General features: G+C 45.9%; 2 protein-coding genes and 1 non-coding gene across 10 annotated transcripts in view; all 3 read right to left on the bottom strand.

Moving 5' to 3' along the window:
• Positions 1 to 91: 91 nt before the first annotated feature.
• NOP2 (NOP2 nucleolar protein) lies at positions 92 to 10,625 on the bottom strand. 2 transcript variants are annotated; one of them, XM_058743915.1, is made up of 16 exons: positions 10,492 to 10,625; positions 10,105 to 10,211; positions 8,357 to 8,402; positions 8,108 to 8,196; positions 7,687 to 7,931; positions 6,005 to 6,060; positions 5,729 to 5,889; positions 5,430 to 5,629; positions 5,185 to 5,274; positions 4,255 to 4,342; positions 4,038 to 4,178; positions 3,320 to 3,459; positions 3,084 to 3,173; positions 2,783 to 2,905; positions 2,434 to 2,662; positions 92 to 874 (listed from the first exon to the last, which is right to left on the bottom strand). In XM_058743915.1, the coding sequence occupies exons 2-16, from the start codon at positions 10,205 to 10,207 to the stop codon at positions 216 to 218; spliced, it is 2,460 nt and encodes an 819-aa protein (XP_058599898.1). In that variant the 5' UTR covers positions 10,208 to 10,211; positions 10,492 to 10,625; the 3' UTR covers positions 92 to 215. The 2 variants fall into 2 exon arrangements, with proteins under 2 accessions (XP_058599898.1, XP_058599899.1); XM_058743916.1 differs by having other exon boundaries at positions 10,475 to 10,594.
• Positions 10,626 to 11,760: 1,135 nt separating this feature from the next.
• Positions 11,761 to 24,435, bottom strand: part of CHD4 (chromodomain helicase DNA binding protein 4) — a 30,698-nt gene continuing 18,023 nt past the window's right edge. For 3 of the 7 annotated variants that reach the window (XM_058743905.1, XM_058743911.1, XM_058743909.1), the window contains exons 26-40: positions 22,114 to 22,294; positions 21,943 to 22,029; positions 21,765 to 21,853; positions 21,505 to 21,638; positions 21,023 to 21,167; positions 20,743 to 20,908; positions 20,388 to 20,485; positions 20,149 to 20,278; positions 18,813 to 18,884; positions 18,367 to 18,504; positions 17,778 to 17,886; positions 17,540 to 17,672; positions 13,422 to 13,620; positions 12,283 to 12,446; positions 11,761 to 12,119 (exon numbers count right to left, since the gene is read on the bottom strand). In XM_058743905.1, coding sequence (XP_058599888.1) covers positions 12,102 to 12,119; positions 12,283 to 12,446; positions 13,422 to 13,620; positions 17,540 to 17,672; positions 17,778 to 17,886; positions 18,367 to 18,504; positions 18,813 to 18,884; positions 20,149 to 20,278; positions 20,388 to 20,485; positions 20,743 to 20,908; positions 21,023 to 21,167; positions 21,505 to 21,638; positions 21,765 to 21,853; positions 21,943 to 22,029; positions 22,114 to 22,294 — 1,863 coding nt within the window. In that variant the 3' untranslated portion in view covers positions 11,761 to 12,101. Of the gene's footprint in view, positions 12,120 to 12,282; positions 12,447 to 13,421; positions 13,621 to 17,539; positions 17,673 to 17,777; positions 17,887 to 18,366; positions 18,505 to 18,812; positions 18,885 to 20,148; positions 20,279 to 20,387; positions 20,486 to 20,742; positions 20,909 to 21,022; positions 21,168 to 21,504; positions 21,639 to 21,764; positions 21,854 to 21,942; positions 22,295 to 24,435 lie in introns of all 7 variants that reach the window. The other 4 variants (XM_058743906.1, XM_058743910.1, XM_058743907.1 and 1 more) reach the window with 3 other exon arrangements.
• LOC131484201 (small Cajal body-specific RNA 11) lies at positions 20,571 to 20,710 on the bottom strand. Its single transcript, XR_009248102.1, has one exon. It is a non-coding gene; the product is annotated as a small Cajal body-specific RNA 11 (non-coding RNA).

Here is a 24,435-nt window from a genome sequence, read left to right as displayed (position 1 = left end):
CCTCTCTTCAGAGGGTCCCTGTCCCACCTTCCCAGCCCTACCCTTAAGCAGCAAAGCCAGGACCCAGTCCCCTCAAAAAACACACAGTGGCCAGAGAGTATAAAATGTGTATTAGATTTCATATGCACAGTGGGGACACCAACCTCACAGAGGCCATAGTTCCAAACCAGTGATTAACAGTAATGAACCACCCCTGCCTACTTTCAACCATTCGTCTAAGACGACAGATGGCTGCTGCCTCTGGACTGAGATTTTCTCCTCTTTGCTAGTAGGGGCCGGCTGGAACTGAGAAGGGACACAGTGGAAGTCTCAGGCCCCTTGGGGGTGCCATTCTGCTTCCGGAAGGCAGCTTTCTTGAAAGGCTGTTCTGGCAATTGCTGCTTTACCTTCTCAGCCCTTTTGCTGTTTCCAAAGGGCTGATCACAGTCCTCAGGCTTGAGAGTGGCCTGGGTCTTGGAGAGGGATAGCACTGGCACTTCCGTGTCCGTGCCCCTGGAAGCATTCTGCTTCCGGAAGGCAACTTTCTTGGAGGCCTGTGGCATAGCTAACTGTTGCTTTAGTTTCCTAGGCACCTTTGGTCCCCTGATCACTTCAGCTTTTTGAGCTGGCTGGCTGCTATCTTGGAGCTTAGAAGAAGCTTGGGACTTTGTGTCACAAGATACAGTAGGCGAACTTGAGTCTGTCCCTTTGGAGATGCCATTCTGCTTCTGGAAGGAGGCCTTCTTGGGATGTTGCCGTTTGTGCAACTGCTGCTTTGCTTTCACAGCCACTCTGGCTTTCTTGGCAGGATGGCTGCTGCCCTTAGGCTTGGGGGTCATGTGATCTTTCACCTCAGGCAAGTCTAGGTTTGTAGGGGTGGAAGCTGCAGAATTTCCTGGTTAAAAATTAAGCATATGGTTTGAGAAAATGGGCCTCATCACTGGATCCTCATCATTAGTGGAGCAGGTAAATGGTATTAAGATAAGAAAACTGCCTGGGTACTGTTGGCCAAGTGTTCCACACAGCTGGGATAGTGCCTAAGAGCACACCACCTACATTCGTATTACTTAACATCACCTGGCCTTTACTCAAGTCATATTTGAACCTCGTATTAAGGAAAAAAGGATCAAAAAATTACGAGAAAGGGATCATTCCCCACCCATAGGCAAAAAGGTTTCAAACGAAGCTCTGTCCCCTTGAGGGCAGGAGGTAACAAGGCACTCTGAGGAGGAGGGAAATCCTGAATATACCTGAAGCACTGGGCTTTTTATTTTTTTTATTTTTTTATTTTTTTTTTTCAACGTTTTTTATTTATTTTTGGGACAGAGAGAGACAGAGCATGAACGGGGGAGGGGCAGAGAGAGAGGGAGGCACAGAAGCGGAAACAGGCTCCAGGCTCTGAGCCATCAGCCCAGAGCCCGACGCGGGGCTCGAACTCACGGACCGCGAGATCGTGACCTGGCTGAAGTCGGACGCTTAACCGACTGCGCCACCCAGGCGCCCCAGCACTGGGCTTTTTAAATCAAAGACCATTTTTTTTTTCATGTGGATTTTGATGAGATACAAGAAAATAAGTCACACATAGCAACCAGAAACAAGCCAGTAAGACATAAGTGAGAAATTACATTAAATAGGTACTTTTCAAGTTACAGTGAAAAAAAAAGTTACAGTAAATTTCTCTAGTTCTAGTTCTTAAGGTGTCTGTTAACATTCAGATGTGACTTTTGTGAGGGACATTATTTATAAAGAAAAAAAAAAAAAATCAGGGCACCTGGCTGGCTCAGTCAGTAGAGCACATGATTCTTGATCTCAGGGTAATGAGTTCAAGCCCCATGCTGGGCTTGAACTTAAGAAGTTACTTAAATAAGTAAATAAAAAAATCAACTCAATAAGTCACAGTTTGTAGTCCAAGAAACCTGCCTCTCCCTCTTCTAACTAAACCTGGGTTATATCCCAGCATGCAGCACCATCAAGCCTGTTCCAGAAACCCCACCCTTCTCTCTGAGATCCAGGCCAGACTCAAGATGACTGAGAAAAAGAGCTGCAATTAACGTGATGGACTCAGAGAACTGCTGATAGTTCTGAGGAGACTTGTGCCAACCCGGTGCTGACAGTGCTGGACCAGCAGAGGTCTATTACCAGGAAGGCACCCCTCGGCCAAGAAGAAAAAGAAACCACAACTGCACTGGGAGTGCATCTAGTGCCGAAAGACTGCAGCGACTTGGCAGAATCAAGGGAAAAGTCCCCATCTGTACGTGTGCTTTAACATACACTCAAATGGGGTCCAGGCTCTGGAACAATTCTAATTGAAATGAAAGAGGCTTCTCATCCAAGCACGCAAAGGCTGGTGTAAGGGAGGCAGAAGTACCTCCCTTCCCTGCGTCACACGCCTCTTTCAAGGCAGAGAGAGCAAAGGTGGTGGGTGATGAAGGGGAGAAAGAGCAGACTGCTTACCTGTTTGGGATTGAGGGATAGAATTAGAGAATTTCTTGAACTTGGCAATAAAGAAACCATCCATATTGTGGGTGTGAGGATAGAAGCGGCGGGTAGAACGCAGAGTGGGGTGGAAGCGCCTTTCTCGAAAGCGAGTAAAACCTTCCTGGCCAAAGTCTAGACCTGTGGGCACCAACCGCACATTCCTCTTTTTCAGGGCATAGTCTACCACCCACTCATTCTCTTCCACCTGGATATGTGGGGGAGACAAAAATGGACGGAAAAGCAGAGCTGGAGTTGAAGAGAGCTCTAAGGGGCAAAGAGACCCCTAGCCCTGTCCCCTCTTGCTCTGCCACAACAAAGGCCTCACCATGATGGAACAAGTGCAGTAGACAAGGTAGCCACCCGTCTTGGAGGTGGCATTGACAGAGTCAATAGCACTCAGGAGCAACTCCTTCTGAAGGTGAGCACAACGCAGGATGTCCTTCTCATCCTGTCCCAAGGAGAGACCGATACGAGGGTGTCAAAACTTCAAAAGGCAGCCTCAGAAGAGGCGAGCTACTAACTGCTCAAGGTGCCCCTCCACCTCCCATTCCACCTCTGCAAGGCCCAGCCAAGCCCTCTCACCTGGCCCCCACTCCCACCCTTAGCCCCACCCCCCAACTCCTCACCTTGTTAGTCTTCACAGCTGGGTCTTTGGAGATGACCCCGGTGCCACTGCAGGGTGCATCCAAAAGTACTCGGTCAAAGCCCCCCACCACCTGGGGAGAAGGGGTAGGTTAGTTAGATGTTTTGGCAACCTGTACCGCACCATTATTTCCTAGGAGCAAGTCTAAATACCGTGAGGTCAGGAAGGGGACAGGTGAACTGGAAGACCTCAAGAGAGACACACACAGGGGAACCCTACCTTGGGGAACTGACGCCCATCGTAGTGGCTGATGATGGTGTTAGTGACTCCCAACCGGTGCAGATTACCCACGACGCTCTTGAGCCGCTCAGCATTGGCATCATTGGCAAGAATCACACCTGTGTTCTTCATCAGCTGGGCTGAGGGGAGAGAGGGCACAGTGCTCACCAGCCACCTCCTCTGCCTCCACACCCACTGGCCACCCTCCTGCCCAAGAACCCGTAAGTGAAGTCTCACTGCTTCAAGGCAACTTCACTCCCAATAAGCCTCCTCCCCACGGTCTACTGTACGGGTCTACCCAATCTGCACTCTGAGATGAACAAGACTGCTGGTGTGGTTTTTTTCGCTGTTACCGAACATCTTTTTGGTGCTAACAGCTAAATGAAATGGTTAGGACTACTTATGTGCTGAACACTTGACCGAGGACTTCTAACAGTGTATCTTAATCCTAACAACCCAAGCATAATATAACCCCCAAGCCAAGGACACTTACCACCCCATTTTACAGATAACGAGAGAAGACCAGGGGCTCGCCTGAGGTCATACGGGTAGTTAGTGGCACACACAGGGCTGGACCAGGCCGGCTCCAGAGCCTATACTCCTCACTGCTCTGCTAATTGCTTGTGTATGGTTTTCTTGCACACTAGTAAGTTAGCAACCCCACTACTTCCAAAAGCAGAAAGCCAAATGGCTCCTACCCCGCCTTCCCTTCTCATACCTATGTAGCTAGTCTTTCCTCCAGGAGCACAACACATGTCCAGGATCCGCTCGTGTTCCTGGGGCGCCAAGGCCATGACCGGCAACATACTCGAGGCTCCTTGAAGCATATAGTGCCCAGCCAGGTACTCGGGGGTAGCACCTGTGGAAGGACACCCATCTGTGACATGCTGGGACCAGGGCAGGGGCAGAAGGGCTTCCAGGCAGGGAACACTTACCAATGGGCACCGAAGAATCATATACCACCAGTCCAGTCTTTGACCACTTGCCCAGGGGATCCAGGTTAACGCCACGGTTAATTAGCGCCTGAAGATAAAATCAAGATTTTAAGACCTTGTAGGTTCCTATACCCAGAAAACAGGTGGAAATATGAAAACGTGGTTCTACTGAGGCCTGTGGCACCACCACTTCCAGAGCCTGTAGTCACGATACAATCACCACAGACTCATTGGCTGTGGCCTCTCCCATACCATCCTATGATGTCCTTTCCCTTAGCCTGAGGCTCCAACTCAAGGTCTGAATTCCAGCCCAATGGAGCAGACTGCCAGCTCCTGTCCTTTTGTTTCCTGGAACTGAACTCTGATTTTCCAAAAGCCTCAGGCACCCCTGCCATCCAAAAATGTAACATCACAACACACTAAAGATAACGATCAGGTAGGTTACCTTCGCACCAGGAGAAAGACTACACACAACGCCACACCACTAACCGTAGAACAGTGGTCTTTACCATGGGGTCCCTGAACCCTTGGTAACGATGAGTTTAAAATACTGTTTGTTCATGTGTGTCATGTCTTTTTCTGGGGGCAGGACAGTTTTACCAACTCTTCAATGATCTAAAAGGCAGCCAACTCCCATTTTGTTCTGAGGCAGCACTTTTTCCCTGATGCCAGCGTCCTAACCCTGTCACAAGAAACAGAGGCTGAAGGGATGAGTCTCCCACTCCACAGAGGTCCTGGGCCCTGAGTCAGTCAGATAAATCCAGCATGACACTAAGCCTGCCTGGGTTTGCCTCCTGGGATCATGCCTGTACAAGAAATGCTTAGGTACTAAGACCCCAGCCCCCCAACCCCCTTCAGAGTGAGAAAGAGGAGTCTCTGGGGTTAGAAGTCAACACTTCCCTGAGATAAATCTCAAAATCCAGCCCTCACCTGAGCCAGGTCTCGGCGCCGGGTTTTCAAGGTATTGGTCCTGAGTGTGATGGGCCGAGGTACCTCATTAGCTTCTAAGAACTCCACCAACTGAGGAAGCAAAATGGCAGGGAGCAAGTCAGGCTGGCCAAGGAGCTCAGCCAGAAGAGAAAAGAGCAAGGAGATGGACTGCCTTCCTCATTCAGGGTAAAACAGAGAAGATAAGAAAAGAAAAGCAAAAGGGGCCTTAGATTAGAATTCATTACCTCAGACAGAGGGAAGAGGTCCATGAGCTTGCCAAGCAAGAAGTCTCCATAGGAGTAGTAAGTGGCCAGATCCTTCTGAAGCCGGTGCAGATATTCAGAACGAGATCTACCTTCCTCCCGCTGCGTCCCAAAATCACGCAGCACTGCCACTATATCTTGGATGCGCTTGTGAATTCGTTGCAAGTCTGGAGCCTGGGCATGTGGACGTGTTAAGGAACTGTTTGGTGATGTCCCAGGGCCTGGAAATCCCCTCTCTCAAGCACCTTCTCCCTATCCCTCACCCTGCACTGGAAGGATATCCTGCTCCATCTCCCCAGCAGAGGGCAGCACAAAGGGCTCCTCCTCATCCACATTGATCTGCAGGCCTCCATCTGTCTCATCATTCTTTTGAGGGCCTGACTCAGGGGATCCTTCCTCGGCTTCCTCCTCCTCCTCAGTCTCCTCCTCACTCCATTGGCTCCTACAAACAGGTCCAGAAACAGTGATTCACAGATGAAAACAGACACCTCCTCCTTCCTCAATTCCTTCATTCCAGCTGTTGCCTGGGCTCCATCCTAAGAGTTTCCAAAACTCACCCAGCAACAGCTTCCTGGGCCTTTTGCTTCCGGGCAACCCTCTCAATGGGCAGCAGCTGAAAAAAGAGGCAGGGGCTAGTAATGCAAAGCCTGCTCTGTCACCCTCCCAAGTAGTATCCCATCTCTGTACTTTGTTTCCTAAATGCAAATGTAACACTCTCAGAAGGAAGGAGGAAAGCTAAAGAAGTGAATAGAAGTGAATATGTCAACCATTGTTGAAACTAAGTAACAGATCATAGAGTTTCATCATACTACTTTTGTGTGTAACTCACTTCCCATTAAAAGTTCTGAATGTTAATACACCCCCATATGTATACAAAAGAGACAAAAATTGTCCTTGGATATCCATTTTGCCACATTTCTTCCAGACATACTATTTTTCATAGTTGAAATCGTGATGCATTTTCACATGTGTTTCCTGCCTTTTTTCATTCATTCACAGATCACCAGCATTTTCATAGACATAATGGCCAAATGTTAATTTAGTATATAAATGAACCATAATTTACTGAAGCATATTGGTTATTTTGGCAGTTTTCAGAGTTTTGGGCATTAAGGTCCACAAGGTGTCTGCAAATCTCCTAACAGTAACTCTGTAGAGAAAAGGCAGACTGTGAGAAACAGTGCAAATGGGAACTTTCTTTTCATCCTATACAACCCTGTATCACCTGAGTTTTCCTAACATATACTAATTGTGTAATACATAGATTTTTTTAGATTTTTTTTAATTTTTATTTTTTTAACATTTGTTTATTTTTGAGAAAAGAGCATGAGCGGGGGAGGAGAGAGAAAGAGGGAGACACAGAATCTGAAACAGGCTCCAGGCTCTGAGCTGTCAGCACAGAGCCCGACGTGGGGCTCAAACTCACGGACCATGAGATCATGACCTGAGCCGAAGTCGGATGCCCAACTGACTGAGCCACCCAGGCGCCCCAGATTTTTTTTTTTTTTTTTTTTAAGTAATCTCTACACCCAACATGGGGCTCAAACTAACAACCCTGAAATCAACAGTTGCATGTTCTACCAACTGAGCCAGCCAGGAACCCCTACATAAATGTGAATAAATCTTTGTCCACATTCTGGATCATCTTCTTAAACGGAATTACTAGGTCAAAAGGAAGAAACTCCTAAGGTTCTCAGATACCAAATGCTTTATAAAAAATGTGTATGCATTTCTATTCCCCTCACATTGGGCATTCAAAGATTCCCCTGACCATATCCTCACCACCACTGAACAGTCTATTTCAAAATGCTCTATCCTACAGCTTTTCTATACTTGTATGTGCACTGAGCAAAAACACAGATGACAGGAAAACAGTGGCGGAATGCTAAAACCCCTTTACTCCACTTATCCTCATCACTGATGGATATTCTCAAGGATTTGGAAAAACTAGGGGCGCCTGGGTGGCTCAGTCAGTTAAGCGTCTGACTTCAGCTCAGGTCATGATCTAGCGGTTCATGAGTTCGAGCCCCATGTTAGGCTCTGTGCTAACAGCTCAGAGCCTAGAGCCTGCTCCAGATTCTATGTCTCCCTCTCTCTGCCCCTCCCCTACTCTCACTTTGTCTCACTCTGTCTCTCAAAAATAAACAAATGTAAAAAAAAAAAAAAAAAAAAAAAAAAGAATCTGGAAAAACTAAAAGGCAAGGATCCCTTCCTGAACACCCACAGAGAGAAACCTCACCTCTTCACCTTCATCATCGGCCTCTGAGTTGGAGTCAGCGCCATAGTCATCTATCATATCAGCGTCACTGTCCTCAGAGCCCCAGAGGCCCCCCTGGTTCACCACATCATCCTCTTCGGAGTCGTCTTCCTCCTCTTCCTCCTCACTGCTATGGGTTGGTGCTGGACGCTTCTTGCCTTGAGAAGCATGGAGTAAGGACTGGGCTCCCTTATTACCAGGTGTCTGGACAGCTCCTCCAGAGACTCCTAAGGGTTTGAATAATCCTGGACTGATGGCAGGCACACACTGATGAACCCTGTACTTTCTACCCCTAAAAATGTCCTCTGGCTATTCCTTTCACTCCAGAAATGCTCAACAAGTCCTTCCCTACCCAGGACGTAGAGAACTTCTCATGTAGCACACAGCTCCTATGTTCACTGACCTTTTGGTAACTTTCCAGGCAATGGTTTGGCCCCAGGAAACTTAGCCATCTCAAGGGCTTCAGCAGAACCCAACCTTCTCTTGGCTGCCCTGAAATGATATATGGAGGAAACAGAACACACCTTTAGACTCTGCCATAGAAATACAACAGTCGCCAAACAACCCTTTCCATCAGTATGATCACGTGATCATGTGACTAAAGATGAACAGTACCAATTTCGTCTATGGAAGTCTGGACACCCACACTCACCTTTTTCGAGCACGACTAGACAGCCTCTTAGAACTTTCATCACCCGCTGTATTTAAAAAAGAGAGAGAGGCAAAACAGTAGGTCACAGGGGAAATGAAAAAAGAACATTAGAAAATAAAAGTGAAGAAAAAATTAATTCACTCATTAAAGGGAGAAGGTTGTAACTTGCTTCATAGCCCTCCAGGAAGAGTTGGATGAGAGATGTAAAGATGATCTCCATCTGGTTGTGCATCACCCAAATCCAAACTGGGCCTCCCTCCAGCCTTCTGATTTCAATCAATAGCATTACTACCATCTTGAAAACAAAAGATTCAAAATTCATCTTTTCTCTCTGGCCTTGGACCTAGTGTACAGAGACATGGCTAAACGCACCAAAGGTCTGAGTTGGTAATGGGTTGGTAAATATGGGACCCGTTATGATTCCTCCTTCAGGAAAATGGTGAAAACAATCTGAAATAAGCCAGCATGGCACATACACTTGCTCCTTCTGTGGCAAAACCAAGATGCAAAGACTAAGTTGTGCAGATCTGGCACTGTGGTCCCTACACTACCACTTCTGCCATCGCCGTTAAGTCTGCCAACAGAAGACCGAAGGAGTTGAAAGACCTGTAGAAGCTCCACCATTTGAAACACTGCTAAGTCTGTAAGAAATGGACGAAGTTATGTAACAAAACGGTCTTGTCTTCTCCTTTCCTTTCCTCTCAATTTACTCAGTAACCAACCACAGATTTTACCTTTGTAGGTGATTGTTTCGTAGGTTCTCCAAGAAATAGAAAGTTTAAATTTCAGCCCTGTCATTTACATGACCAAATTACTTAATCTCTCAGTTTTCATCTCCTTAACAATGCCTCTCTCACAGGGCGCTAAGAGAATGAGATGAATGAGGCGAGATCATGTATCCAAAAGCTTCAGTATAGTGCCTAGCACTTTCTAATACCTCAATAATCTGCACTGTTTTCTCTAAATGCCCAACACAAACTACCTGTGCATTCTTCTCTCCCACCCCAGCCTTCCATGCAGCAGACTATTCACCATGTGGGAATCAGATCTGTGCCTTGCCATAGCCATGTCCTCCACAACACAACTGGTTGATGGTGACCAGTCGGCTTTCTTCTCAACTTCCACTTACTAACATGTCAACCATCTTCCAAAACCCAGCTTACAATCTTTTTTTTTTTTTTTTTTTTTTAACATTTATTTGTTTTGAGTGAGCACAAGCAGGGCAGGTGCAGACAGAGAAAGAGAGGCATAGAGAAGAGAGAGAAAGAATCCCAAGCAGGCTCTGCGCTGTACAGAGCCCTACAAGGGGCTCGATCCCTCAAACTGTGAGATCATGACTGGAGATCAAGACCTGGGCTGAGATCAAGAGCCGGACTCTTAACTGACTGAGTCATCCAGGTGTCCCCAGCTTAAAATCTTTTTAAACTCTAACTGTGTAGGTCGTCTAAATTCCTTCAATGTTAAACTGGACCCCCCCTTGCATGGGTGCTTCAGTCCCTGCTACGTCTTCTGTAAGTGCTAAGGACAGTGTTTGATTCATACCTACTTTCTAATAACTCACACAATATACTCTAGTTTCTCTAGAAACTGTCTAAATTCGGTAACTCAGCTCAAAGAAAATTCTACTTGAACAGTAACTACAGAGACTAAAAACAGAAGGGGATGTGATATAGATGAAAAAATGGAGCAAAACCTAAAGAACTGGAGAAGGGAGGAGGTGAGGGGAGGAGGCCAGGCCTAACCCTTACCTGCAGGCAAGAATCTGGCTAGTTCGGTCTCAGCACCCTTCTGTTTCCGGGCCTTACGGCCTGGCCCGCGCTTCTCCTTTGCAGGGTCCAACTTGCGCCCCATAGTACTGGGGAAAAGAAAAATGGGAGAAGGTAGAGTCGCGCGTATTGGAAAGGCAAACGGAGACCGCATACTTAGCATATTAGACTGGGAAAGGACATCGCCTCGAATCTCGACTCAGCACTCCCAACAGCCCCTAATGGCATGACAAAACCTCCATTTTATGCTGGACCCGGCCCTTGGGTCCCACACCATTTGTACTACGTCCCCCTCCCGACGCCCCAGTCTGAGTCAGTGCAGTCACCCTTCCCCAACTTCCTCCACACCCACCCGAAGCCTTGGCTCACTTGAAATAGGGTCCAAGCCCGAGAGGCCCCTGGATAAGCGGCTCGGCACTCCACGTGCACTCTGAGACTAGGGTCGGACACCACACGCTACGGAAATGTTTCACGCAGGCGCACAGAGCGCGCCCGCCTCGTAGCCCCGCCTCTTCCGGTCGCAGAACCCAGAACAAACGCTCCCCCTGGGAACGCGCGCGGGGCTGGCGGCAGCACCGCCGGAGGAAATTCGCAGGTGGACCGCTTCCACTTCACTTCCCGGGAGCGGAGAAAGCAATGCGGACGGAACCCTTTTCAACCCCCCCTCCGCCCCACACACCCCACCCCCGTCCGCAAAGGGTTGGCCTCTTGCCTCATTGCAGGTATCAGTGGGAAAAACTGGTACCTCCACGCCGCCGCTCCTCCAACCAGGGCGTGAGACTTCGGCCCTCCTCCGCCCTACCATCGTCTCAAGACCAAGGAATCGCATGCTTCTCACCTCCCAGCCCTTTGATTAGGAGACCCGCTTCTTCGGCCCCCAAAACCCCCGCTCAGCCCGTTAAGTAAGGTTCGCCTCTGCCTGGGTTCACCTCTAGAGGCTAGAGGAAGATTTCTTGTGTCCTAATTTCACAGAAGTTAACAAGAAAAAATTACAGCCTTCCTCCAAATAAACACTAAGGGGGTGCTTAGCTGTTAAAAACATTTCCAAGCACTTTACTATTTTTATCTTCACAACTCTATGAAGAAGATATCTTTATTTTATACGAGAAATCTACAGCCCAGGTAAGTTAACTCCCTCAGGTCACAAAGCCATGAATCAGTAGTATAGGGTATGAACCCAAGTATGGTTTTGGAGCCTCGCATTTTCCAGGTGGCAGTCATCCTTGATCCCCACCACATAAGGCACATGCACACAGAACATGGCTCTTCTAAAGAATATCAGAACACAAGGTGACCCCCTTAGGTTTCAAATACACATTTCCCAGAGCTCCTGTCATACACACTCATCCACCTGCACCTACACCCACACTGAACCAGAGCACTAAAATACAAGGAAACTTTTATTTTCAATTTTCATCAAGAAATTTGCTGTGGTTTTTTATGCTTTTGGTTCTTTTTTTTTTTTTTTTCCACTTTATTTCATTCTAGCTGCTCAGTGGCTGGAGCCGCTGGGTTCCTGGTATTAAAAAGATGCCAACAGAGGTAGCTGTGTCTCGCCCAGGGGCCCGGCCCACTCTGAATACCCCCAAAAAAGGAGAAAAGAAAACACAAAATAAACCAACAAAATAAAACCAAAAGGAGGAAGAAATTCAGATCGTTTTCTTCAAGCCTGGCGGGAACCCACAAGAGTTTCTGTGTAACAGGCGTTACGGTGGGGAGAAGCCAGGGCCCAGAAGGCCAGCCCGCCAGCTCCCTGCAGATGGCGCCGGCGCTACTGCTGCATGTCTCTCCAGCAGGAAGGGCACCACCGCCCCTCACTCCCTCCCCTTCCCCAGTGCACTGGGGGCTGTTCCTTTACAATGTGGAAGATGGGGCAGAAGGAAGGAGAGGGTCTCTCAGGCCCCAGGGGAGAAGCTGGGCAAGGGAAAGTGAGGAAGGTCACTGCTCAGCGGTGGAGGTGGTATCATCGATCCGGATCTTCACTGCTGCTGGGCTACCTACAGGAAAGAGAGCCAAGGGAGTCAGAATTCCAAACCATAGGAATCTACCTGATCCCAAGGGAACTCACCGGTAAGCCCCTGCACCCCCCAACCAGGAGAGCAATATTACAAGTTCCAGACTGGCTCTGCTGGAACAGCTGGCCAGAAGAAAACACTCTACCTGCTGTGGAGTAGGTTCGGGTGCTCGGTTTGCCAGGCGGCTGAGAATGTTACGCTCTGACATCTGTAGCCTCACAGCAACTGGGGGAATTCGGGCTATAGTAGCTGGGAGTCGAGTCACATCAGCTTTCATGTCACTCAGCAGTTCTTCTAGCTGTTTCAGAACTGCATGGGGTGGGGGTGCGGGGGGGAAACAGGTGGTGAGCTGTGGTAGTCAAGACTGAGATCCTTCTTAGCACGGTGAACCAGGCCCCTCTGTTACTTCTCAGTGATCCAAGTGACTGATGTGCTGGAGTATGGTCCGTCAGTCAGTCACCTGACTGGCCTCCACCATACCCAAGTTACTACTTCTTATATTCCACTTCCAACTGTCCATGATGCTATGTTTTTTTATGCCACTTAGCCCTCAATGCACTTTGCTCCATATTGTCTCGTCTGTATTCTCCCTCCATGAGAGAAGCTTATTCCTGTTGTTTCCTTTTTTCATCATCTTCCCTCTCCAGCTTTTGGAGCTATCTCCTCCTTCCTTTGTAACAGCCTTTTTTCCCTCATTTCACCCTCCACACCACCCCCCATGTTTGAACTTTAGTTAGAAACGAAATGTTGAAAGGGATCTAGAATCTAACTGGATCTTAAATCACCTGAAGTCACCTCTAAATTATCTCAGACGATACTCTATTATTCTGCTTTGCTTTCCACCTCCAAGAACTTGAATATATGGAGTTAAAAGAGGCAAAGAACCACTGTCCTTGATTGCCTCTAAGATATTAGCTTTTCTTTTTTTTTTTTAATTTTTTTTTTCAACGTTTTTCATTTATTTTTTGGGACAGAGAGAGACAGAGCATGAACGGGGGAGGGTCAGAGAGAGAGGGAGACACAGAATCGGAAACAGGCTCCAGGCTCCGAGCCATCAGCCCAGAGCCCGACGCGGGGCTCGAACTCAAGGACCGCGAGATCGTGACCTGGCTGAAGTCGGACGCTTAACCGACTGCGCCACCCAGGCGCCCCGATATTAGCTTTTCAAGGAAGAAGGCAAAGATCCTAGCCAAAGGGACTCTGAAAGTTTTGGAAACAAGGAGTAACTATGTATTCGGGAGGAGGAAGGAGACCGAGTCAGCAGGAGGCAGGGGAGCCACTGGCTACCTTTGTGCAGGACTGCATTGGCTGGCTTGTTTCCTGCCATTGACTCCTTAGACAGGTGCTGATGACTCTCCGCCAAACACTCCACCTCAGCAAAGCGGGTGTTTAGGGCCATGGAAGGGTGAGAAGGGTCCTCGGACATGTTCAGGTAAGCTGCCCGGCGCAGCTGTTCCTCAATCACCAGGGCTTGTTCTAAGAGCTAGAGAAGGATAAAGAGGGGATGGGGGTTGGACTGATATTTACTCTGCTGATTTTTGACAGGCTTCTCAGAACCTATAAAGAACCTTACAGACGGCTCCCCCCCACACACAAGCAGCTCAACATCACATTGCTTTTGCTTTTTTTAATCCCCATTTGAAAGTCCATGTTTTTAAAACTCCTTGCCCTTTATTGATTTGCTTATACAAAAATGATAGTTTCAATTTAGAAAGTAGATCGTATAAAAAATTAAGATTGTAAGTAATTGCACCTCCTAAAGATACTGTTAACATGTGTTGGTTTTTCTTTGCGTATATATTTTTTATGTACCAGAGATCACTCTCTCTCTATAGATCTACATCATGGCTTCACTCAAAATTCCACAGGAAAAACCTTCCTTTATTATTAACTGCTCTTGACAAAAAAATGCTTTTTTTTTTTTTAAATTTTTTAACATTTATTTATTTTTTGAGAGAGAGAAAGACAGAGCAGGAGCAGGGGAGGGGCAGAGAGGGAGACACAGAATCCGAAACAGGCTCCAGGCTCTGAGCCATCAGCACAGAGCCTGATGTGGGGCTTGAACTCACTAACCATGAGATCATGACCTGAGCTGAAGTCGGATGCTTAACCAACTGAGCCACCCAGGCGCCCCTGACAAAAGATGCTTTTTAGTGGTTGCATGATAGTCCCTTCTATGGATATGCTTACCACATCATATCACTTAAGTTCTTTTACTTTTTAAAATTATTTTATTTTCTTTTGTCTCCATATCTCATTTCCATTCCCTTTCCTTCCCCAATAGGCAACGCTTATAATATACTTACTGAGTGGTTTTTGGTGTTTTTGAAGACTGAATATTGGTTCATGTGCATACTTCTAATTTAACAAAATGTTGTTCTGTACACATAAAAAGCTTTTTCTTCCTTTCCCCACTTCAGATCTTTTTAATTTGTTCAATTTATGTTGTTCTATCACATATATTTTGTTTCTTCTGTTGCTTAGAACGCTTAATGATGTGAACCCGCATTTTACCTATGCACACTCCCAGTGTCCCAGCTGAACATCTAGGTTGCCTACAGGCCCCACCACCAAAAATTATGCTGCAATGAACACTTACACGTCACCTGATGGAGCTACGTAAAAGGTTCTTTGCAATATATTCCGAGGGACAGAATGCTGTTTCAGAAGTTATAAGACTTAATTTGCTCAAGTATCCATCCACTGGTTCTTAAAAACAATAAAGCCATTAGGGGTCAGGAAATAGGACAGTATGAGAATAATGGGCTGTTGTTTCTTCCACAGGACATGCTTCATCAAGCAGAATAATCTATCCCCAGACAGACCAAGCATCTACTTTCAATCTACAGATCCTGTCTCCTTCACCAACTGCCTCTTCCTGTCCCATACTATGAGCTTTCTCCAGGGCCAGCCCTTGGCTTGCTATTCTTTTAACGCACTCCCTTAAGTGATTTCTCCTTTCCCAGTTCAGCCAGCATCTCTGTGCAAATGATGCTTTTTGAACCTACATTTCAAGCACTGAGCTTTCTGATCCCACTCATGTGGTTGATCACTCTGATCCCACTTGTTTATGGTGATGAGGGTAGTGGGAGGACACTAGGACTTTTTCTAAAGTTTAACTCTACAAACTGCTCCCTCTTCATACTTCCCTGATCTGCCAATGATCATTTTTCTTGGTGACTCAGGCTCAAAACTTTAGTTTGTATCTCAAATCCAATCAGTCAAGAGTCAGAAAACTATGGCCTATGGCCAATATCTGGCGCATTGGCTGTTTTTGTATGGCTCAAGAGCTAAGAATGGTTTTTTTACATTTTTAAAAAAACAGCTTGTTTTTCTACGTAATCTTCACACCCATCATAGGGCTCAAACTTATAACCTCAAGGTCAAGAGTTGCACACTCTACCGACTGAGCCAGCCAGGTGCCCCGGTTTTTTACATTTTTAAATGGCTAGAAAAAAATCAACAGTTTGTGACACTTCATAAAAATTATATGAAGGTCAAATTTTGGCATCAATAAATACAGTTTTATGGGAACACATTTGTACTTACTCGTTTATCACCTGTGGCTACTTGCACACTACGAGAGTATTTGCAACATGTACGTCCCACAAAGCCTGAAATAGTTACTATCAAGCCCTTTAATAGAAAAGGTTTGCTGACCCTACAATAAACCAGTAAATCCTATCAATTATTTGGTATTTTGTTTCCTTTATCTTATCCTTTTCATTTTCTACAACCAGCACCACAGCCCAGCCTTTTACTACCTCATGACTGTACAGCAGTTCTATAATCTCATGAATGCTGTTTCCATTTTCCTTGGTCATATCAAAACTCTTCACAATCCTTCAATGCCTGCCCATTAACTAACTATAGGGTCAAGTCCAAACTCTTATCTGGTGCCAAAAAATGCACCTACTGACCTCTAACCCTTACCTATCTCTCCAACCTACCTCCCACCATCACCCAAACAAGTGTTCTCTACAGCCCGACTGGACTACTTGCTGTTTGCAAACACCATAAGCTCTGCTGCCTCTAGGTCTCTGCCCTACCTAATCCCGTTGGTTCAAACAGCCTTCCGTTTCTATCCAGTCATCTCTATTACATTAATCAAAACTTAATTCCAATACCAGCTTCTCCACAAAGCCATTTGGGAGCTCTCTTCTGGCTCCCTAATTTTCCCTGGAGAACTTCCATATGAATCCCTCCCAATACACAGAGTGGCATTCATTTTATCACACATTTGCCTCTACCTTAAACCAAAAGTTCCTTGAGAATAGGCACCATGCCTTATCTTTGTATCCCTGTGCCACTCGTCGCTTGGCACATGTTTGAAGATTAGTGTACATTTCTTACCCCCCAGTTACAGTCAGCTTAAAATCCCCATATCTTGTCTTCATGGTATCCCATTTTGATGGTCTGCACAAAAGTGCCCTCAATGTACGTTTGCTGAATTCTAGACTGAGACTCTCTTCAGCCCTGGGTTTACTAACTCTAGTGATTCTGAGAATGAAGCTCTACCTTTGCATCTCCTCTTTGCATCCACCCCACCCCTTATCCACACAGGTGCTCTCAGATGCAGATAAAAGTACCACTAGCCCACTGACAGCCCTCCCTCTTCAAAGATCCAATTCAGTCCCATCTCTGTATCTTTCCTGCACACTCCAACCTATAGTGTTCCCCCAACATATCCACTGCATGTCTGTGTCATTTATTGGTATGTATGTATTTAATTAGGCTCCATGCCCAAAGTGGGGCTTAAACTCATGACCCTGAGATCAAGAGTTGCATGCCCTACTGAGTTAGCCAGGTGCCATTCTGTCTGTGTCATTTATTAGGCACAGTCATCTTCAGCCCTTGAAGAGCTGGTTAACTTTCGAGTCTCTAGGTCTTAATTTTTTTGCTTTTTTTTTTTTTAACTTTTTATTTAAGTTATCTCTGTATTTGTGGGGCTTGAACTCACAACCCCAAAATCAAGAGTTGCATGCTTTTCCGACTGAGTCACCCAGGTGCCCCCATATTTCTAATATTTAAGATACTTGGGAACAAAGCCTTTCACAATATAAAAAGTTAAGTAACATACACAGGAAAACACAATAAACAGCATGGCTGCATGAATAGACTACCTCCTTTGTAGTCCCTTCTGCACTGTAAAGGCTGTCATTTCAGGGCACCTGGGTGGTTCAGCTGGTTAAGCATTCAACTCTTGATTTCAGCTCAGGTCATGATCTCAGTTTGTGAGATCAAGCCCCACGTCTGGTCTCTGAGAGTGCAGAGCCTATTTGGGATTCTCTCTCCCTCTCTTTGCCCCTCCTCCTCTCCCCAAAATAAATAAATAATAAAATAAAATAAAATAAAAATAAAAGCTGTCACTTCAACATTTCATTCCTCCCCATCCTGCTCACCTTGAACCTTCGGGCTAGAAACTTATTCTTGATCTCTAAGAAATTGCCACGATTCATTTCACCCTTGAAAGGTTCATTGAGGATGGCATAGCGTGGGTCATTCTGGATGTCCTGCCACCGGGCATAGCCATGGCTATTGGAAAATTGCTCAGGAAAAACAAAACAAGGAAAGAACCTCAAACATGGATCTTCAGAAACCTTCACCAAGAACCTCAGCCCAGACTCAGGCAAAGGATACTTTATGATGCCAGCCAGCAGCCAGTAGTCATGTCGCCGATGCCAGATCTCATAAGTCTTCTTGGTGACTGTGGCTGCCCGCTCCTCATTCTGCCAAAGGGAGTGCAACTCTGAAGAGAATTTGGGGAAGGTTGGGGAGAAAAAGAGACACAAATGTCTTTAAGAATTCAAAAAACTCGGGGCGCCTGGGTGGCGCAGTCGGTTAAGCGTCCGACTTCAGCCAGGTCACGATCTCGCGGTCCGTGAGTTCGAGCCCCGCGTCAGGCTCTGGGCTGATGGCTCGGAGCCTGGAGCCTGTTTCCGATTCTGTGTCTCCCTCTCTCTCTGTCCCTCCCCCGTTCATGCTCTGTCTCTCTCTGTCCCAAAAATAAATAAACGTTGAAAAAAAAAAATTAAAAAAAAAAAAAAAAAAAAGAATTCAAAAAACTCTTTATCTCTGCCCCCACAGATGCCATCTTAGTAGTATGCCATGCCTGTGGCTTTTTAACACAGAATCAGCTTGACAGTCCCTCATCTAATGAAGTCTTTGTACAGGAACCCTAATTTCACTTTAGATGCTTCTAACCCCAGATGGTCCCTCATTGTCATACCAGTAAAACCACCATCTGCGATGTTGAACATAAATCGCTGTTTAATATTTTTTTTCTGCTTCTCGTCATTCAGGTCCTTGGGGGTCTCTCCATTCTGAAGCATCACCTCTTTTTTCTCTTCTTCTTCTTTCTTCTCTTCTACAGGATATGCAGAAGAAAAATATCAGCGCCATACAAAAGCATAGCACCTTGGCCTTTACCCACAGCATTATATGCTGCAAGTATCCAGCCACCTCCACCCTTTCTCCACACTGTTTCTCAAACCCAGAAAAAGATGCCACCGGCCCATGACAATCATATGTAGGGACAGATGGAGTCTTTTAGCTTGGGATAAAATAGCTATATGGGTGTGGATGGGAAGAGGCCAGGGGCTATCCCAAAGATAAAATCCTTGCATCTAGTTTTAGAGTCCTTTTTAATCATAACCAGCTTCTCCAAACACCCACCTTTGTCCTCTACCACAATGGGAGTCAGATCTACTGCTGACTTCTCCTCTACCTTCTCCACATCAGCAACACCTGGGGAGAACAGATGGCATTGAGAGTGTATAAAGAAGAATGTTTTGGGGTGCTTGGCTGGCTAAGTCACAGGCATGCAACTCTTAATCTCGAGCTTGTGAACTCGAGCCCCATGTTGGATGTACAGATTACTCAAAAATAAAAGCTTTTGGAGCACCTGAGTGACTCAGGGATTAAGCATCAAACTCTGGATTTTGGCTCAGGTCATGATCTCAAAATTCGTTGGACTGAGCCCTGAATCTGGCTCTGCACTGATAGCACAGAGGCTGCTTGGGATTCTCTCTCTCTGCCCTCCTCCCATTTGCACGCACTCTCTCTCTCAAAATAAATAAACGTTAAAAAATAAAGGGGCACGTGGGTGGCTCAGTCGGTTGAGCGTCCAACTTCGATTCAGGTCATGATCGAGCAGCTCGTGGGTTTGAGCCCCACTCAGGCTCTGTGCTGACAGCTCAGAGCCTGGAGCCTGCTTTGGATGTCTCCCTCTCTCTGCCCGTCCCCCACTTGCACTCGCTCTCAAAAAAAATAAAACATAAAATTTTTTAAAATAAACATTAAAAAAATTTTTTTAACAAAACAAAAATAAATAAGTAATAATTAATTAATTGACTTAAAAAAGAAGGGGGCTCCTGGGTAGCTCAGTCAGTTGAGCATCTGACTCTTGGTTTCAGCTCAGGTCATGATCTCACAAGATCTAGCCCCAAGTGGGGCTCTGCACCGACAGCACAGAGCCTGCTTGGGATTCTCTCTGCCCCTACCCTGCTCATGCTTGCTTTAAACTTACATATTAACTTAAAAAACAAAATAAAAAAATAAAAATGTTCTCTGTTCCTCACCATAGCCAAATGGAAGTCTTTTTTTTTTTTTTCTTCTTAAGTTTATTTATCTACTTTGAGAAAGAGACAGGGGAGTGAGAGCACATGCAAATGGGGAAGGGGCAAAGAGAGAGAATCCCAAGCAGGCTCTGCACTGTCAGCAAGGAGCCTGACTTGGGGCTTGAACTCACAAACCCTGAGATCATGACCTGAGCTGAAGTCTGACGCTTAACTAATCTAATCGAGCCACCCACGTGCCCTGGAAAAGTCTTAATCCTAAATCTCCATGATTAACATCATAAAAGACATCTTAAGGGGAAAAAACCCTCAATTTAAATTCAAGGGTGCAGGATTATTCAGGGTTTCACTTCTTCCTGACACCCCATAGCCCAGTTAAAAGTCCAAGAGCTTCACAGGGATCTGCACAATGTAGTACTTGAAAATGTGGATACCTTTGGGCTCTGTCTCCATCGGTTCCTCTGTTCTCTCCTTCACCTCTGCCTTTTCCACTTTCTCCTCTCCCTCGGGAGGTTCAACAAGGACTTTTTCATCCTCTGAGGCAGGGGCAGGGGGTTGTGTACACTTCAAAGGAAAAAGACGTAAGTTGAAGCAAACAGGCCAACGATCGAAAAGGATGAACAGGCTTATCCATTTACCTTTGGTATGGCATCCAGTCACCCCCATCTCTTACCTCGACAGTGGCCTCTGGGGCTGCAGATTTAACCTCCTTTTCTCCTTCTGCACTCTCTTCTTCTTTGAGGCTATTCTCTTCTATTTTTATCCCATCCTCTGCAGACCAACAGAAGACAATTAATTAGGAGGAAGGTCCTAGACCAGCGAGAAGGTCACACCCGCTCAGTTTGTCTCATCTTAAGTTGTCCTCTCGTGCCTTTAAGAGCCAGCCCTATTCTTAGGACGGCTCTCCTAAACTGAGAGGGAGATTGCTCTGTGTCCTGCCAGACTCCCCTGTTAGAGCTGAGCACAAGGGAGCAGACAAAGCATAGGCAAGGACAAAAGACAGAAAAAGAGAGTACAAGCACACTTACCAGCAGGTGGGGCAGGTGCAGGGGTATTGGGTTGTGTGTCCCCTGGAGTGGAGGGTGTGGGAGTCTTTGGGGAAGGTGACCCTGGCTGGGACATTTTCTTGTTCTCCTCTACTTCAGCAAGTTCAGGCATGCTCCAGCGCCCATTGACATGTTCAAACTCCTGAACCTGGAGCAATAAGACAAGATAGTGAAGACTCAATTCCAGCTCTAGGCTCCTTTCCTATTGGCCCTCCAGTTTCCCCTACAAACTCTGAACAATGAAAAGAGGCTCAGGGCTCACCTTCTTTCGAATCAAGGACATGACACCAATTCTAGTAAGGACATGCTGGCGAGACAGGCCTTCTCGGGGGACACCATCAGCAAAGGTCTCAGCCCCATCTGCCCCCGGCTCACATAAATGTCGCATAAAAAGAGACACATAAGCCCTGTAGTAAGGAAGTGAAAAATGAGTTAAACAGCTATCAGGCCAACTCCTAGATGAGATCTTTCCCACCACTTAGGCATTAACTCAGGCAACAACTCTGGCTCCATCTTGAGATAAAGCCCACAATCGCATTGAAGGATGGTTCTCCAGATCCCACACCATGCCCCAGGTTCTCTTCTAGGGAAGCTAGAAACACAAAGAGCCCTATTACTAACAGCTTCACCCATCAACTTCAACAGAGAACACGGACAATTTCCCTGCACAGCCTGGACGAGTAGTGTGGAATGACCAGAGATTAAAACTCTTGCTCTGTACAGTCACTCCAGCTCTCAACTTACTTGAACTCTTTCTCTGATTTGCCTCGCAGATCTCTCACAAGCCACTGGGTGGTAAAAGCATCCTGAGGTGGCATCCCATATCGCATAATTGCATTAAGAAAGGCTTTTCGCTGACGAGCATTAAAGCCAAGTACCTAGAAGAAGAAGGAGCCTACGTGAGAGGGAGCAGGCCTACGTGAGAGGGAGCAGGTCTTACTCCATCAAAGACCAAATATCAAGCACTCACCCATCACCCCTCCTTAGAATCAAACAGCACTTACTTCAATATTCCCACCAACACGGGCCAACAGAGGAGGCAATGGCTTATCTTTATCATTCCGCAGGCCCTTGCGACTGGGCCTGCGGGGAGCTGCAAAAAGAAAAGGAGGCATGAGCGACACTGACAGAGGTATTAAACAAAGTAACATTTAAAAGTCAGCAGAAAGGCATAGCCCTCACCTTCTGAGCGTTCATCAAAGTCTTCATCACCTTCCTCTGAGGCCACTGAATAATCGGACTGGTTGTCGGACTGGTCGTCCTGCCAATCTGGAGGGAGAGAGGGCAGATGAGCGGGGCCCACTGCTCTAGTGGAACGGCCCATGGGTGGGGGGCGGGGCCGGCCACACACACCTCGGTCCTCCTGGGAGCCATCATTGTAGTTGACCTGTTTACGGATTCTTTTTCCTTTGCCCAGATTTCGGGCTAGATCTTCTTGCTGCTGCTCATAATGGTGCCGCAGCAATTTCTCCCAGTAGTCAGGATCCACACTTTCTTCCTGTTTTATGATTTCTCGTTCTACCTCCTCTTCCTCCTGGGACAGAGGGAGGGCCAGGACTCAGGGGTGCTGAAGTCAGCACCACCAGCTACCCCTGGTCCTCACACAATTCCCACTGTGCTAGCTCCTTTTCAGGACTGGACTCTGAAATACTTAGTGTGCCTGGCTGGACCTAAGAACTTAAGAGAAATTTAACTGACAGGACATGGCTCCTCATAATTACATAGAGATTAGCAGTCAACATAACTAAAGAAAAACGTGAGATGATGTTATCACAAGAGAAGCATGAAGAGGCCGTATGCTTTCTTCTAACACTTTTTACTGAGACCTACACAGTTGGGAGACAGCAAAATATAGGAAAAAGAGATTAGATAGGAAGGGAGAATAGAAGGGCTTCTGGGGGCGCCTGGGTGGCTCAGTCGGTTAAGTGGCCGACTTCGGCTCAGGTCATGATCTCGCAGACCGTGAGTTCAAGCCCAGCGTCGGGCTCTGTGCTGACAGCTCAGAGCCTGGAGCCTGTTTCAGATTCTGTGTCTCCCTCTTTCTGACCCTCCCTTGTTCATGCTCTGTCTCTCTCTGCCTCAAAAATAAATAAACGTTAAAAAAAAAATTAAAAAAAAAAGGGCTTCTGAAATACTACAAAAAATCTTTATAAGAGACAAAGTAGAAGGACCATAAGCTCTTCTGTTCTTCATAATTTCATAAAAATTTGCCAAATGTGTGCAAAAAACAAAACCAAATTATACATACATACTCTCTTATGTTCTAGTAATGTTTACGTTCCTCCAAAAATCTTTTTTTCAGACACTTCAAGACCAGTAACTGATTCCAAATCCCTTACATTAGAACTAAACCACTACTAACAGCATATTAGAAACACCCTAAATGTCTATCAATATGGAACTAACTGAATCAATTCCTGGGGGTGGGGAGTGGGCAAAATGGATGAAGAGGGTCAAAAGGTACGAACCTCCAGTTATAAAATAAACAAGTCCTGTGAATATAACACACAGCATGGTGATTACAGTTAATAACACTGTATTGCATATTTGAAAGTTGCTGAGAATAGATCTTAAAAGTTCTCATCACAAGAAAAAAAAATGCACAACTATGCATGGTAACAGATGTTAACTAGACTTACCAGGTGATCATTTCACAAAATACATAAATATCAAATCAATTTGTTGTACAACAGAAACTAAACATTAATGCTGTCAATTTTACCTCAATCTTAAAAAGTAAATCATGGGGGCGCCTGGGTGGCTGAGTGGATTAAGTGTCCAATTCTCGATTTCAGCTCTGGTCATGATCTTATGGTTCATGGGATCCAGACCCACGTCAGGCTCTGATGCTAAGAGCACAGAGCCTGCTTGGGATATTCTCTCTCTCTCTGCCCCTCCCCCGCTTGCTTGTTTATGCTCTCTCTAAATAAATAAATATTTAAGTAAATAAATAACGGTACTTCCAAACAAAGATATACTATGCAGCAAAAAAAAGGGCGAAGGGGAGGCCTGGTTGGCTCAACTGGTACGGCACATGACTCTTGATCTCAGGGTTATAAAGTATGAGCCCCACACTAGGTATAGAGATTAGTTAAAAATATATAATCTTAAAAACAATTTTTTTAAAAGGAGGAGGAGCTCTTTATGTAATTTATTTGGACTAAATCTCCAAGATTATTCAAATGGACAAAAAGTAAGGTACAGAACATCATATATGACAACTACTTTTGTGTCTAAAATGAAAAGGGAAAAAAAAATAATAAAATGAAAAGGGAAAAAAGTGTTTATGTGTATGTATGTATATATAGGCACATGCATGTATACATATGTATGAATGTAATTTGTATGCACATAAAATACCTTTAGGAAAATATACAAAAAACTGAAAACTTCAGTTATCCCCAGGGAGGGAACTAGATGGGAAAGAGATACCTTGGTATCTTCTGAATTTTGAATGTGAATTACTATTTATTCAAAAAATACAATTTAAAAAATCTTATAAGGTAGATGGCAGCCACAGCTGCTAATGAGAGGGCCATTTGTATACCTGAGTAGTCAACAGCAGAGGTTATCAATGGGAGGACCACCCTCCCTTCCCAACCATTCAGCATGTGCTGCCCCAAGCCAATCACCCCTCCATGCAGTCACTGCCCCAACAGAAACACAAAGCACCTT

This window comes from Neofelis nebulosa, chromosome 8, assembly GCF_028018385.1.
Source record: "Neofelis nebulosa isolate mNeoNeb1 chromosome 8, mNeoNeb1.pri, whole genome shotgun sequence".
Classification (NCBI taxonomy): domain Eukaryota; kingdom Metazoa; phylum Chordata; class Mammalia; order Carnivora; family Felidae; genus Neofelis; species Neofelis nebulosa.
This window is presented reverse-complemented; position numbering and strand designations above follow the sequence as displayed.

Bases quoted from the DNA above. Each gene is read 5' to 3' on its own strand.
- NOP2 (XM_058743915.1), bottom strand. From the start codon at position 10,207: ATGGGGCGCAAGTTGGACCCTGCAAAGGAGAAGCGCGGGCCAGGCCGT. The intron at 5,890-6,004 runs GTGAGTTTTGGA...ACCTGTTTGTAG, and splicing joins GCCCAGGAAGCTGTTGCTGG to GAGCCAATGGAGTGAGGAGG. The intron at 3,174-3,319 runs GTAGGGTTCCCC...CCTTCTCCCCAG, and splicing joins ATGGGCGTCAGTTCCCCAAG to GTGGTGGGGGGCTTTGACCG.